This window comes from Oncorhynchus gorbuscha, linkage group LG06 (assembly GCF_021184085.1).
Source record: "Oncorhynchus gorbuscha isolate QuinsamMale2020 ecotype Even-year linkage group LG06, OgorEven_v1.0, whole genome shotgun sequence".
Taxonomy (NCBI): Eukaryota; Metazoa; Chordata; class Actinopteri; order Salmoniformes; family Salmonidae; genus Oncorhynchus; species Oncorhynchus gorbuscha.
In genome coordinates this window covers 39,093,246-39,108,931 of record NC_060178.1, presented here as the reverse complement: position 1 = coordinate 39,108,931, position 15,686 = coordinate 39,093,246, and the positions used below count along the sequence as shown (strand labels likewise).

General features: G+C 43.4%; 1 protein-coding gene across 9 annotated transcripts in view; it reads left to right on the top strand.

Annotated features, from left to right (window-relative positions):
• The first annotated feature begins 2,237 nt into the window (after positions 1-2,237).
• LOC124037925 (C-Jun-amino-terminal kinase-interacting protein 3-like) overlaps positions 2,238-15,686 on the top strand; it is a 77,310-nt gene continuing 63,861 nt past the window's right edge. For 8 of the 9 annotated variants that reach the window (XM_046353196.1, XM_046353190.1, XM_046353189.1 and 5 more), the window contains exon 1: positions 2,239-3,274. In XM_046353196.1, the coding sequence (XP_046209152.1) occupies positions 2,975-3,274 (300 nt within the window). In that variant the 5' untranslated portion in view covers positions 2,239-2,974. Of the gene's footprint in view, positions 3,275-15,686 lie in introns of all 9 variants that reach the window. The other variant, XM_046353192.1, reaches the window with a different exon arrangement.

Here is a 15,686-nt window from a genome sequence, read left to right as displayed (position 1 = left end):
GCCTTAGCTATTATTGAAAATATTCATCCATTCTTCTCTAGCTAATAAAAAAATCTCGTTATGCAGTTGAAGTCAGAAGTTTACATACACTTAGGTTGGAGTCATTAAAACTTGTTTTTCAACCACTCCACAAATTTCTTGTTCACAAACTATAGTTTTGGCAAGTCGGTTAGGACATCTACTTTGTGCATGACACAAGTCATTTTTCCAACAATTGTTTACAGACAGATTATTTCACTTATCACAATTCCAGTGGGTCAGAAGTTTACATGCACTTCGTTGACTGTGCCTTTAAACAGCTTGGAAAATTCCAGAAAATGATGTCATGGCTTTAGAAGATTCTGATAAGCTAATTGACATCATTTGAGTCAATTGGAGGTGTACATGTGGATGTATTTCAAGGCCTACCTTCAAACTCAGTGCCTCTTTGCTTGACATCATGGGAAAATAAAAATAAAATCAGCCAAGACCTCAGAAAACAATTGTAGACCACCACAAGTCTGGTTCATAATTGGGAGCAATTTCCAAACGCCTGAAGGTACCACTTCCATTTGTAAAAACAACAGTACGCAAGTATAAACACCATGGGACCACGTAGCCTTCATACCACTCAGGAAGAGACACGTTCTGTCTCCTAGAGATGAACGTACTTAGGTGCGAAAAGTGCAAATCAATCCCAGAACAACAGCAAAGGACCTTGTGAAGATGCTGGAGGAAACAGGTATAAAATATTTTATATCCATTGTAAAATGAGTCCTATATCGACATAACCTGAAAGGCCGCTTAGCATGGAAGAAGCCACTGCTCCAAAACCGCCATTAAAAAAAAGCCAGACTACGGTTTGCAACTGCACATGGGGACAAAGATCACACTTTTTGGAGAAATGTCCTCTGGTCTGATGAAACAAGGAGAACTGTTTGGCCAAGGGGGAGGCTTGCAAGCCGAAGAACTCCATCCCAACTGTGAAGCACGGGGGTGGCAGCATCATGTTGTGGGGGTGATTTGCTGCAGGAGGGACTGGTGCATTTCACAAAATAGATGGCTTCGTGAGGAATAAAAGTTATGTGGATATATTGAAGCAACATCTCAAGACATCAGTCAGGAAGTTTAAGCTTGGTCGCAAATGGGTCTTCCAAATGGACAATGACCCCAAAGCACACTTGCAAAGTTGTGGCAAAATGGCTTAAGGACAACAAAGTCAAGGTATTAGAGTGGCCATCACAAAGCCCTGACCTCAACCCTATATAACAGTTTGACCCAAGTTAAACAATTTAAAGGCAATGCTACCAAATACAAATTGAGTGTATGTAAACTTCTGACCCACTGGGAATGTGATGAAAGAAAAAAGCTGAAATAAACCACTCTACTACTATTCTGAAATTTCACAATTTTAAAATAAAGTGGTGATCCTAACAGTGCTAGAGGCGTATCGCAACCAGCTGTGATTGTGCGCCGCCCCATGGGACTCCCAATTGGCCCAGCGTCGTCCTGGTTAGGGTTCAGCCGGGGTAGACCGTCATTGTAAACAATCATTTGTTCTTAACTGACTTGCCTCGTTAAATAAATAAAATAACATCAAAGTCTGCCATTCTCTGGATTTATGGTGCTTTCAAGACAACTGGGAACAAGGTTGAAAAATTATGACTTCAGTGATCTTCAGGTTGGAGCTCTAGAAAGAGGCCAGAGTTCCTGACTTGCAATTCCGACTTGGATGGCAGTTGAAAATTTATTTTTTCAGTCAGTGTTCCCAGTTTGCTTGAACTCAATGAAATCAGATTTCCCATTTCTGAGATTCCAGTTGTTTTGAGTGCTGCAGAAATCATGCTGGATTGACACCATGGTCAATGTTGAATGTTTATCCTTTTAAACTTGGAAAATAGCCCCTTAAATCCAGACTTTGGACCACACAGCCAATCCACTGAATAGCAGGCTAGTGATTGTTGCAATGCTTGTAGTTAGACACTATTTATTACAAACCACTCATTGTTGAATTTGCGATTTCCAACTTGTTGTGTAATGTTTATGTCTAATGGCCTATGAGCACCGAGACGTTTTATCAACATTTTTGGTCAAAATGTGTATGTTTTTACCATATTTTTTGTTTTTATAAATAGCTTTTTGCATTTTGTTGTTGGCACAATACAAGTGTCCATTCATTAAAATGGAATATAATTTGAATGAGTTATTCACGGGCTTTTATTTAGAAGGTCTTGACATTACCATACGAAAGTGACGTCTTCGTTTGTGCTGCTGTCAGAATACTTAGTCCAGAGCCGACAGCGCCACCGACACCGAACAGCATCGTCCAGAGCCGAGAACAACAACAGTAGCAAAAAACGGGTCAAATATGATTTAAGGGGCGGCTTGGGTGTTGGCGGCAAAAGGGAATACCGTTATTCTCTTTTTTTTTTTTTTTTTACCGATTTCGAATCCTCTCAGTAATGGCTGGGGTCCATGGCTCCGGCTGCTGAGCGGCAGGTGTATTGTTGAGGACATATTTCTCAATCGTTATGTATTCAACCACGGTCGATACACTGGTAGGTAAGGACGGAACCGACTGCTACCGGAATTGGATGTTGCTGTCGCGAGGAAGGCTGTAGCTGGGTGCGTCGTTCCGTCCTCGAGGCTGCGGTGCAGCAGTGGTTGTTGGCTCGAGGAGGGCGGTGTCTCTAACTCCCTGTAAATAGCCTATATATTTTTTTGTGAATCAACATGTCTCAGTATAATTTAGTAGTTCAAGGTTAGAAATCCTAACTGCAAAACATGGATACCACCCAAATGATAGCAATCTTTGAAATCGTTCGGGATATGGAATGACACAGGTGGTGTTTTATTGATGATTAATCCGAATGGATTATAATTTCAATGATTAGTATTTTCTCTTTCGTCTTGGTAAGCGTGTTTTATAACGGTAGGCCTATCTAAGCAACATCATCTCACATCTGGTATCGGACCCAGGCCTCATTTTGCCAAGATGATGGAAATCGATGAGGTTGTCTATCAGGACGACTATGGCTCGGTGTCTGTTATGTCGGAGCGGGTGTCGGGCCTGGCCAACAGCATCTACCGGGAGTTTGAGCGCCTCATCAGCAGCTACGACGAGGAAGTGGTCAAGGAGCTCATGCCGCTGGTGGTGAACGTTCTGGAGAATCTGGATTCAGTTTTAACGGAGAACCAGGAGCACGAGGTGGAGCTCGAGCTGCTGAAGGAGGACAACGAGCAGCTCATCACCCAGTACGAGCGCGAGAAGGCGCTGCGCAAGCAGGCAGAGGAGGTGAGGGTGCATTTACTCCATCCATGGCTGTTTTGTTTATAAAGACTCGAGCAGTGTCTTTATCACTAGCCATATCCATTACTAATAATCACAGCACATACATTCACCTTCAATAGCAGTTCAGTTTTCATTGCACAGTTTTACAAAAAATAATCCCCAAAACGAACCATTTATAAGCTATAACCACATACCCACATCCCATTCACATTCCTTCTGTAGGCCATTTATTTTTAGGCTTAAGTAACAAGGGTTACGTCTCAAATGGCACCCTATACCCTATATAGCGCACTACTTTTGACCAGAGCTCATAGGGCCTAATGTAATACACACTGAGTATACCAAACATCAAGAACACCTTCCTAATATTGAGTTGCGCAGCCCCCCCTCCCCTTTTTACCCTCAGAACAGCCTCAATTTGTCAGGGCTTCCACTCGACAAGGTGTCAGAAACATTCCACAGGGATGCTGGCCCATGTTGACTCTAAATGCTTTCCACAGTTGTGTCAAGTTGACTGGATGGCCACATATATATGGATGTCCTTTGGGTGGTGGACCATTCTTGATACAAACTGTTGATTGTGGAAAAACCCAGCAGCATTGCAGTTCATGACACAAACCGGTGCGCCTGGCACATACCCCATTCAAAGGAACTTAAATATTTAGTCTTGCCCATGCTCTGAATGTGACATTTACACATACACAATCCATGTCCACATAATCCATGCTTCTACACCTGCATTGCTTGCTGTTTGGGGTTTTAGGCAGGGTTTCTGTACAGCACTTTGAGATCAGCTGATGTAAGAAGGGCTTTATAAATACATTTGATTTGATGTCTCAATTGTATTAAGGCTACAAAATAATATTTAAACCTTTCTCCTCCCCTTCATCTATACTGATTGAAGTAGATTTAACAAGTCACGTCAGTAAGGGATTATAGCTTACACCTGTATTCACCTGGTCAGTCTGTCACCTTCGATTGCATGCAGTGAGTACTCATATCTGGCCTAATGGCCTATCCCTATCAACACAGCAGATCAGAGACCGTGGAAAGGCCTATCTATGTAACATCATCAGTGGTGGTTCAATGAGTATAGGGGCCTGCCTGAATTGTGCCTGGGCCAGGTTGGTGATCAGTTCAGTGTGCTTGTGTGTTTGCAGAAGGATTCTGCCAAAGTTGTGATTCTGATGTGAATGTACTGTATTTCATTACATTTTATTCAATACAATAATTGTATTTGACACAGACTTTTATGGACAAAAATATGCCTACAATGAAACCAGCCTTTTCACAATTACAAGTTGTCTTGTAAACTATTATGGACTACAAAGGGAAATCCCACGAGCTGCCCAGTGACGTGAGTCTGCCAGATGGGCTAAATGTCTTTTTTTGCTGGCTTTGAGGCAAGCAACACTGAAGCATGCATGAGAGCACCAGCTGTTTCAGACAACTGTGAGATCATACTCTCCGTAGCTGATATGAGCAAGACCTTTAAACAGGTCAACATTCACCAGGCCACGGGGCCAGACGGATTACCAGGACATGTACTCAGAGCATGCGCGGACCAACTGGCAAGAGTCTTAACTGACATTTTCAACTTCTCCCTGACCGAGTCTGTAATACCTACAGTGGGGAAAAAAATATTTAGTCAGCCACCAATTGTGCAAGTTCTCCCACTTAAAAAGATGAGAGGCCTGTAATTTTCATCATAGGTACACTTTGACTACCTGCAGCCACCTGACTACCTGTTATGCGAGTGCAGCAAGGGAGCCACGGTAAGGTGCTAGCGAGCATTAAATATATCTTATAAAAAAACAATCAATCTTAACATAATCACTAGTTGGTTGTTGATATTATCTAGCTTGTCCTGCGTTGCATATAATCAATGCGGTGCCTGCTAATTTATCATTGAATCATAGCCTACTTCGCCAAACGGGTTAAAAGAAATTCATGTTAGCAGGCAATATTAAACTAGGAAAATTGTGTCACTTCTCTTGCGTTCATTGCAACAGTTTGGGCCGCCTGGCTCGTTGCGAACTAATTTGCCAGAATTATGACATAACATTGAAGGTTGTGCAATGTAACAGGAATATTTAGAGTTATGGATGCCACCCGTTAGATAAAATACGGAACGTTTCTGTATTTCACTGAAAGAATAAACGTTTTACTTTCAAAATGATAGTTTCCGGATTTGACCATATTAATGACCTATTATGTGTATTATGTTAGAATTAAGTCTATGATTTGATATTTGATAGAGCAGTCTGACTGAGCGGTGGTAGGCAGCAGCAGACTCATAAGCATTCATTCAAACAGCACTTTCGTGTGTTTGCCAGCAGCCTATCAACTCCCGAGATTAGGCTGGTGTAACCGATGTGAAATGGCTAGCTAGTTAGCGGGGTGCGCGCTAATAGCATTTCAAACGTCACTCGCTTTTAGATTTGGACTCGCTTTTAGATTTGGAGTAGTTGTTCCCCTTGCCCTGCAAGGGCTGCGGCTTTTGTGGAGTGATGGGTAACGCTGCTTCGGGGGTGGCTTTTGTCGATGTGTTCCTGGTTCGAGCCCAGGTAGGGGCGAGGAGAGGGATGGAAGCTATTCTGTTACTGGCAATACTAAAGTGCCTATAAGAACATCCAATAGTCAAAGGTATTTGAAATACAAATGGTATAGAGAGAAATAGTCCGATAATAACCTCAACCTAAAACTTCTTACCTGGGAATATTGAAGACTCATGTTAAAAGGAACCACCAGCTTTCATATGTTCTCATGTTCTGAGCAAGGAACTTAAACGTTAGCTTTTTTACATGGCACATATTGCACTTTTACTTTTTTTTTTCTTCTCCAACAATTTTTTTTTGCATTATTTAAACTAAATTGAACATGTTTCATTATTTATTTGAGGCTAAATTGATTTGATTGATGTATTATATTAAGTTAAAATAAGTGTTCATTCAGTATTGTTGTAATTTAGACTCTGCCACATACGTCTCATGTTTGAGCCGTTGAATTGCGACTCCACTATGTCTCTATACTGACACTTTGCTTGTTTGATTGCCTTACGGAGGGAATAACTACACTTTTTGTATTCAGACATATTTCCAGTCGCCTTGCCATTATTAAACGCGTTGGTACGTGCTTTCAGTTTTGCGCAAATGCTGCAATCAATCCACGTTTTCTGGTTAGGGAAGGTTTTAATAGTCACAGCGGGTACAACATCTCCTATACACTTCCTTATAAACTCACCCACTGAGTCAGCGTATTTGTCAATGTTATTATCTGAGGCTACCCAGAACATATCCCAGTCCATGTGATCGAAACAATCTTGAAGCGTGGAATCGGATTGGTCAGATCAGCGTTGGATAGACCTAAGCACGGGCGCTTCCTGTTTTGGTTTCTGCCTATAGGAGGCCAGCAACAAGATGGAGTCATGGTCAGATATGACAAAAGAAGGGCGGGGGAGGGCCCTGTATGCATCGCAGAAGTTAGAGTAGCAATGGTCGAGCGTGTTACTCGCTCGTGTACAGCAATTGATATGCTGATAGAATTTAGGTAGCCTTGTTCTCAAATTAGCTTTGTTTAAAATCTCCAGCTACAATAAATGCAGCATCAGTATATATGGTTTCCAGTTTGCATAAAGTCCAGTGAAGTTCCTTGATGGTCGTCTTGGTATCTGCTTGCGGAGGATATACACGGCTGTGATGATAACCGAGGGGAGTTCTCTTGGGAGATAATCCGGTTGGCATTTGATTGTGAGGTATTCTAGGTCAGGTGAACAAAAGGACTTGAGTTCCTGTATGTTGTTACAATTACACCATGAGTCGTTAATCATGAAACATACACCCCCACACTTCTTCTTACCGGAGAGAGGTTTATTCCTGTCGGCGTGATGCACTGAATCTCGTTGGCTGTGTGGACTCCGACAGCATATCCCCAGCTAGCAATATTTCCCTGAAACAGAGAACGTTACAATCCCGGATATCTCTTTGGAAAGCAACTCTTGCCCTGATTTTGTCAACTAGGGACTGGACATTAGCGAGTAATATACTCTGAAGCGGTGGGTGGTGTGTGCACATCCGAAGCCTCCCTAGAAGACCACTCTGGCACCCTCTCCTCCGGCGGCGTCGTTTTGGGTCAACCTCTGGAACCAATTCAAACAGCCTTGGAGGTGCAGACAAAGGATCTGCTTTTTGGAAAGTCGTATTCCTGGTCGTAGACGTCTCTCTGATATCCAATAGTTCTTCCCGGTTGTATGTAATAATACTTTTTCTGGGTAACGATGTAAGAAATAATACATTAAAAAAAAATACAGCACAGTTTCCTAAGGACTAAAAGCGATGCTGTCATCTCTATTAGCGCCATCTTGCTTAAGGTCGTTGTCCTGTTGGAAGGTGAACCTTCACCCCAGTCTGAGGTCCTGAGCGCTCTGGAGCAGGTTTTCATCAAGTATCTCTCCTGTACTTTTCTCCGTTCATCTTTGCCTCGATCCTGACTAGTCTCCCAGTCCCTGAAAAACCTCCCCACAGCATGATGCTGCCACCACCATGCTTCACCGTACAGAAAGTTCAATTTTGGCTTCATCAGACAAGAGAATCTTGTTTCGTGGTCTAAGAGTCTTTACGTGCCTTTTTGCAAAATCCAAACGGGCTCTCGTGCCTTTTACTGACGAGTGGCTTACGTCTGTCGGGTCATTAAAGGCCTGATTGGTGGAGTGCTGCGGAGATGGTTGTCCTTCTGGAAGGTTCTCCCATCTCCACAGAGGAACTCTGTAGCTCTGTCAGAGTGACCATCGGGTTCTCCAATCAAGCTGTAGAAATATCTCAAGGATTATTAATTGAAACAGGATGCACATGAGCGCAATTTCGAATCGCCCCCCTTTCGGAAAAGCTGACCATGACTCCATTTTGCTGATCCCTGCCTACAGGCAGAAATTAAAACAAGAGGCTCCCACGCTGAGGTCTGTCCAACGCTGGTCAGACCAAGCTGACTCTACACTCCAAGACTGCTTCCATCACGTGGACTGGGACATGTTTCGTATTGCGTCAGATGGAAATATTGACGAATATGCTGATTCGGTGTGCGAGTTCATTAGAACGTGCGTCGAAGATGTCGTTCCCATAGCAACGATAAAAACATTCCCAAACCAGAAACCGTGGATTGATGGCAGCATTCGCGTGAAACTGAAAGCGCGAACCACTGCTTTTAATCAGGGCAAGGTGTCTGGCAACATGACTGAATACAAACAGTGCAGCTATTCCCTCCGCAAGGCTATTAAACAAGCTAAGCGTCAGTACAGAGACAAAGTGGAATCTCAATTCAATGGCTCAGACACAAGAGGCATGTGGCAGGGTCTACAGTCAATCACGGACTACAAGATGAAATCCAGCCCAGTCACGTACCAGGATGTCTTGCTCCCAGGCAGACTAAATAACTTTTTTGCCCGCTTTGAGGACAATACAGTGCCACTGACACGGCCTGCAACGGAAACATGCGGTCTCTCCTTCACTGCAGCCGAGGTGAGTAAGACATTTAAAGGTGTTAACCCTCGCAAGGCTGCAGGCCCAGACGACATCCCCAGCCGCGCCCTCAGAGCATGCGCAGACCAGCTGGCCGGTGTGTTTACGGACATATTCAATCAATCCCTATACCAGTCTGCTGTTCCCACATGCTTCAAGAGGGCCACCATTGTTCCTGTTCCCAAGAAAGCTAAGGTAACTGAGCTAAACGACTACCGCCCCGTAGCACTCACTTCCGTCATCATGAAGTGCTTTGAGAGACTAGTCAAGGACCATATCACCTCCACCCTACCTGACACCCTAGACCCACTCCAATTTGCTTACCGCCCAAATAGGTCCACAGACGATGCAATCTCAACCACACTGCACACTGCCCTAACCCACCTGGACAAGAGGAATACCTATGTGAGAATGCTGTTCATCGACTACAGCTCGGCATTCAACACCATAGTACCCTCCAAGCTCGTCATCAAGCTCGAGACCCTGGGTCTCGACCCCGCCCTGTGCAACTGGGTACTGGACTTCCTGATGGGCCGCCCCCAGGTGGTGAGGGTAGGCAACAACATCTCCCCGCTGATCCTCAACACGGGGGCCCCACAAGGGTGCGTTCTGAGCCCTCTCCTGTACTCCCTGTTCACCCACGACTGCGTGGCCACGCACGCCTCCAACTCAATCATCAAGTTTGCGGACGACACAACAGTGGTAGTCTTGATTACCAACAACGACGAGACGGCCTACAGGGAGGAGGTGAGGGCCCTCGGAGTGTGGTGTCAGGAAAATAACCTCACACTCAACGTCAACAAAACTAAGGAGATGATTGTGGACTTCAGGAAACAGCAGAGGGAACACCCCCCTATCCACATCGATGGAACAGTAGTGGAGAGGGTAGCTAGTTTTAAGTTCCTCGGCATACACATCACAGACAAACTGAATTGGTCCACTCACACTGACAGCGTCGTGAAGAAGGCGCAGCAGCGCCTATTCAACCTCAGGAGGCTGAAGAAATTCGGCTTGTCACCAAAAACACTCACAAACTTCTACAGATGCACAATCGAGAGCATCCTGGCGGGCTGTATCACCGCCTGGTACGGCAACTGCTCCGCCCTCAACCGTAAGGCTCTCCAGAGGGTAGTGAGGACTGCACAACGCATCACCGGGGGGCAAACTACCTGCCCTCCAGGACACCTATACCACCCGTTGTTACAGGAAGGCCATAAAGATCATCAAGGACATCAACCACCCGAACCACTGCCTGTTCACCCCGCTATCATCCAGAAGGCGAGGTCAGTACAGGTGCATCAAAGCTGGGACCGAGAGACAGAAAAACAGCTTCTATCTCAAGGTCATCAGACTGTTAAACAGCCACCACTAACATTGAGTGGCTGCTGCCAACACACTGTCATTGACACTGACCCAACTCCAGCCATTTTAATAATGGGAATTGATGGGAAATGATGTAAATATATCACTAGCCACTTTAAACAATGCTACCTTATATAATGTAAGTCGCTCTGGATAAGAGCGTCTGCTAAATGACTTAAATGTAAATGTAAATGGTAATGTTACTTACCCTACATTATTCATCTCATATGCATATGTATATACTGTACTCTACATCATCGACTGCATCCTTATGTAACACATGTATCACTAGCCACTAACTATGCCACTTTGTTTACTTTGTCTACACACTCATCTCATATGTATATACTGTACTCGATACCATCTACTGTATGCTGCTCTGTACCATCACTCATTCATATATCCTTATGTACATGTTCCTTATCCCCTTACACGGTGTATAAGACAGTAGTTTTGGAATTGTTAGTTAGATTACTTGTTGGTTATCACTGCATTGTCGGAACTAGAAGCACAAGCATTTCGCTACACTCGCATTTAACATCTGCTAACCATGTGTATGTGACAAATAAAATTTGATTTGATTTGATCTCATAGCAAAAGGTCTGAATACGTATGTAAATAAGGTATTTCTGTTTTTTATATTTAATACATTTGCAAACATTTATAAAAACCTGTTTACGATTTGTCATTATGGAGTATTGGGTGTAGAATGCTGAGGATTTTGTTTTACAGTTTAGAATAAGGCTGGAACGTAACAAAATGTGGAAAAAGTCAAGGGGTCTGAATACTTTCCAAAGACACTGTATGGACATTTATGGAAATGAGGCACATACTTTTAACACAAAATAAAATAAATACCTGATACCATTAGAACATAAGTGGATTCTAAGAAAAAAAGTGACATTTGACAATAAATTGAATATCCCACCCAAATCCCTGAACTCCATTATGTTTCCATTCCAGTAAAATGTTTTATGTGCTATAAATTCAAAACGTTTAGGGTATCTTCATCCATTGTCCAACTGTTTGAATTTATTAGAATTGTTTTTAAAACCTTTTAACAATTTAAATGACCGTTGCTAGTGTTCTCCTAGACACATTCTAGTATAGTATAAGCAGACAGCTGTGCAGGGTTTTACCCAAAATAAAGGTCCAATGCCACATGATGCTTAGTCACGTGTGTGTAAAGTTATATACCATGTCACATCGACTGCGTCCCAATTAGCACCCTATTCCTGGCCTAGTGCACTACTTTTTATTAGGGCCCATGGGGCTATATAGGGAATAAGGTGCCATTTGGGACAGAATGGTTTTCTCTGTCTCATTGTTTGCTACGTTTGAGGGAAGAGAACATCATTAAATGCATACATTTAAAATAGATTATCATGAAAGTGTAAAGAGGATATGTTTTAAATGCTTTTTGAAGCAAGTGATACAAAAATAGCATGTGCAAGAATTAGTTGTAAGGTCTGCTTCCAACTCACTCTCTCAAGCACGAAGATCACCTGAACATAGCTCACTCTCCAGATCCCAATCATCTGAATTCTGATCACCTGTTCACACACCTGTATGTCATTTACACACACTAATTAGTTCAGTTCTTGGCACACAATCATTGTGAGGTATTGTTTGTTTTGATACACTTCTATTCGGAGTTCTGTTTTGTCCTGTATTAATCCTCCTGTGCACCGTAGTTTTGGCTATCCTCACTAACGATGGCTTTTTGCCTATCGAATTTCCTGTCATCAACCTCTTGCCTGATATCACGGACTGTGTCATTAGCCTTCTCCCTGCCTGTACTGTTGCCTTTTTGGACCCCTGTGTATGACCTTCTGCCTGCCCCTGGACCCAGCTACCTGCCTCCTCCTGTGGTCCTTTACAAATAAACACCTGCTGCACCCTGCGCTTGAAACCAGCTCTCTGTCTCCTATCGTATTCATTACATTAGTAAGTGTGCTGGTCAGAAAATGTGATAAGTATTTGGATGAAATAGTGCTTGTTCCAACAAACATAAATAATGATAATGACAACCTGTAAAGATATAGTGAAAGTCCTTTGGAGTAACTCAGGTACTGTTTTATAACTGTATTATATGAATTAAAGACTTCATGATGAACTGAAGAATAGTGTACTATACATTAAAGTAACAGTAATTATCACATTACATTGTGCAGGTAATGTTATAAAGGTAAGAGTTGGGGTCAGAGTTATAACCTTTACAATGAGACCATAGTGCACTATATTTGCTGTGGTGGTTTCGAACTTTGAATGCAGCAGTGAACATACGAGTGCACAGATGCCATTTCAAACATAAATGTTTTAGATGCGACCCAGGGATTGGTTTAAGGCACTGCCTGAGACAGTGACATGGTGAGTTGTGGGGGGATGGGGCAGGGTGCATTATGGGAAATCAATAGTACACTGAGGGAGGTTGGCACTGTAACCTGATTTTGTGCTTATGACAGAAAGAGAGAGAGAGAGGGAGGGGGCAATATGTGAGAGGGAATGGAGAGAGCGATACAGAGGAAAAGAGAGAGATGGAATTCTGAGCAGGAATACTACACGCCATAAAATGGGGATATAGAGGAGAATGTATGAATTTAACTAGACAAGTCAGTTAAACTCTTATTTACAATGATGGCCTACCAAAAGGCCTCCTACGGGGGCTGGGGTTAAAAATACAAATAAATTAAATACAAATATAGGACAAAACACACATCACGACAAGAGAGACAACACAACATAAAGAGACCTAAGACAACATGTCGTGTTGCTGCCATGCTAACACCGCATGGCAGCAGCACAAAACCGGGTACGGACATTATTGGGCACAGACAACAGCACAAAGGGCAAGAAGGTAGAGACGACAATGCATCGCGCAAAGTAGCCACAACTGTCAGTAAAAGTGTCCATGATTGAGTCTTTGAATGAAGAGATGGAGATAAAACTGTCCAGTTTGAGTGTTTGTTGCAGCTTGTTCCAGTTGTTAGCTGCAGTGAACTGAAAAGGTGAGCGACCTAGGGATGTGTGTGCTTTGGGAACCTTTAACAGAATGTGTCTGGCAGAACGGGTGATGTATGTGGAGGATGCAGTAGATATCTCAGATAGGGGGGAGTGAGGCCTAAGAGGGTTAGTTTGGCAGCTGGGGTGAAAGAGGAGCGATTGCGACAGAGTAAACCAAGTCTAGATGTAACTTTAGCCTGCAGCTTTGATATGTGTTGAGAGGACAGTGTACCATCTAGCTATACTCCCAAGTACTTGCATGAGGTTAAATACCTCAAGCTCTAAACCCTCAGAGGTAGTAATCACACCTGTGGGGAGTGGGGCATTCTTCTTACCAAACCAAATTACCTTTGTTTTGGAGGTATTCAGAACAAGGTTAAGGGCAGAGAAAGCTTGTTGGACATTAAGACTGCTTTGTTGTAGAGCGTTTAACACAAACTCCAGGGAGGGGCCAGCTGAGTATAAGATTGTATCATCTGCATATACATGGATGAGAGAGTTTCCTACTGCCTGAGCTATGTTGTTGATGTAAATTGAGAAGAGCTTGGGGCCTAGGATCGAGCCTTGTGATACACCCTTGTTGATAGGCAGTGGCTGAGACAGCATCTGTTCTGACTTTATACACTACACTCTTTGAGAGAGGTAGTTATCAAACCAGGCCAAAGACCACTCAGAGACACCAATACCCCTTAGCCGGCCCACAAGAATGGAATGGTCTACCGTATCAAAAGCTTTTGCCAAGTCAATAAAAATAGCAGCACAATATTGCTTAGAATCAAGGGCAAGTGACATCCATAACCTGAGTGGAAACCAGATTGTATACCTGAGAGAATACTATAGACATCAAGAAAGCCAGTCAGTTGATTGTTGAGAAGTTTTTCCAACACTTTTGATAGACAGGGCAAATAGAAATAGGCCTATCACAGTTCGGATCAGCTTGATCTCCCCCTTTAAATAAAGGATGAATTGTGGCTGCCTTTTCAAGCAATGGGAACCTCCCCAGAGAGGAGAGACAGGTTAAAAAGGTCAGATATAGGCTTGGTGATTGTAGGGGCAGCAACCTTAAAGAAGAAAGGGTCTAAACCATGGTTTTTGGGGGTCAAGTTTAAGGAGCTCCTTTAGCACCTCGGACTCAGTGACCGCCCGCAAGGAGAAACTTTAGTGGGGCAGGGGAAAAAAGAGGGAGGAGCATTCTGGCTAGACACATTAGAAGCGGTGGGAGATGAGGAAATGTTGGACGGGCAAGGAGGTATGGCTGAGTCAAATAGGAATCCAGACTTAATGAAGTGGTGATTAAAAAGCTCAGCCATGTGCTTCTTGTCAGTAACAACCACATCATCTTTAAGGGACATGGGCAGCTGTGAGGAGGAGGGTCCTTCTGTAGCTCAGTTGGTAGAGCATGGCGCTTGTAACGCCAGGGTAGTGGGTTCGATCCCCGGGACCACCCATACGTAGAATGTATGCACACATGACTGTAAGTCGCTTTGGATAAAAGTGTCTGCTAAATGGCATATATTATATATTATATTATTTATTCTCCAGGTCTTTAACTGTTTTCCAGAACATCTTGGGGTTTCACCCACAGAGAGAGAGCTGCTCCTTAAAGTAACTACCTTTGGTCTTCCGGATATTCTGAGTGCACTTTTTTCTCATTTGCCTGAGTGAGAGCCAGTTAGCCTAAGTATGAAACGCAGAGGGAGTTAGAGAAAGGTAGACAAAGGACGAAAGAACAAGACAGAGATGGAGAGATACAAAGGGAGGGAGAGAGAAATTCTTCCCAGTGAGAGAGAAAGAGGCAGACAGAGTGAAAGAACGAGAGACCGAGATGGAGAGAGAGACAGAGGGAACATCTTCCCAAGTCCAGAGAGAAGACAGCCCACACCCTGGCTGGAATCTCCTCCCTGTGCCATGTGCTTCCTTTGGGAGTAATTGTCAAGGCTCAGATTACAAGGCTTTTTGACAGACCTAAATGGTGCCCTGTTCCCTTTATAGTGCACTAGTTTTGACCAGGGCCCATAGGTAGTCAAAGGTAGTGCACTATATAGAGGTTAGGGTACCCACTGGTACATAAATGCAACAACATGTTCTATGATTCCTCCCTAAGTCTCTATTTTATCCACGAAACAGAGTAATTGACAACCACAGTCACGCTAAGGCTGAAATGTAGATACATTTGTTCAAAGGACCATTAATGAATAATGTTTGATTCCTGAAGGTTTGAGACCTCAACATGTTGATCCCTATATGCTATAAAGCACTTTGTGACATATGATGTTATTAAATAGCAATATGCAATCTGATTTATTGATTGAAATACAGTATGTACTATCAGAATAGAAATGCCACATTCCACTGCGTGGCGCCTCAATTCATTTCCTGTGATTAAAAAGAGAGCCTATTATTGTTTTGGCTGCATTTAGCGTTAGGCTATCTTCTCACCAGACCACCGCCTATTGTGGATGCTGCTGGGAGCTCGCTGGGTTGCTGGGTCTGGCTGGGGAGGAGGGGGGGCCCAGGGGCAAGCAGTGTCCTGGGGA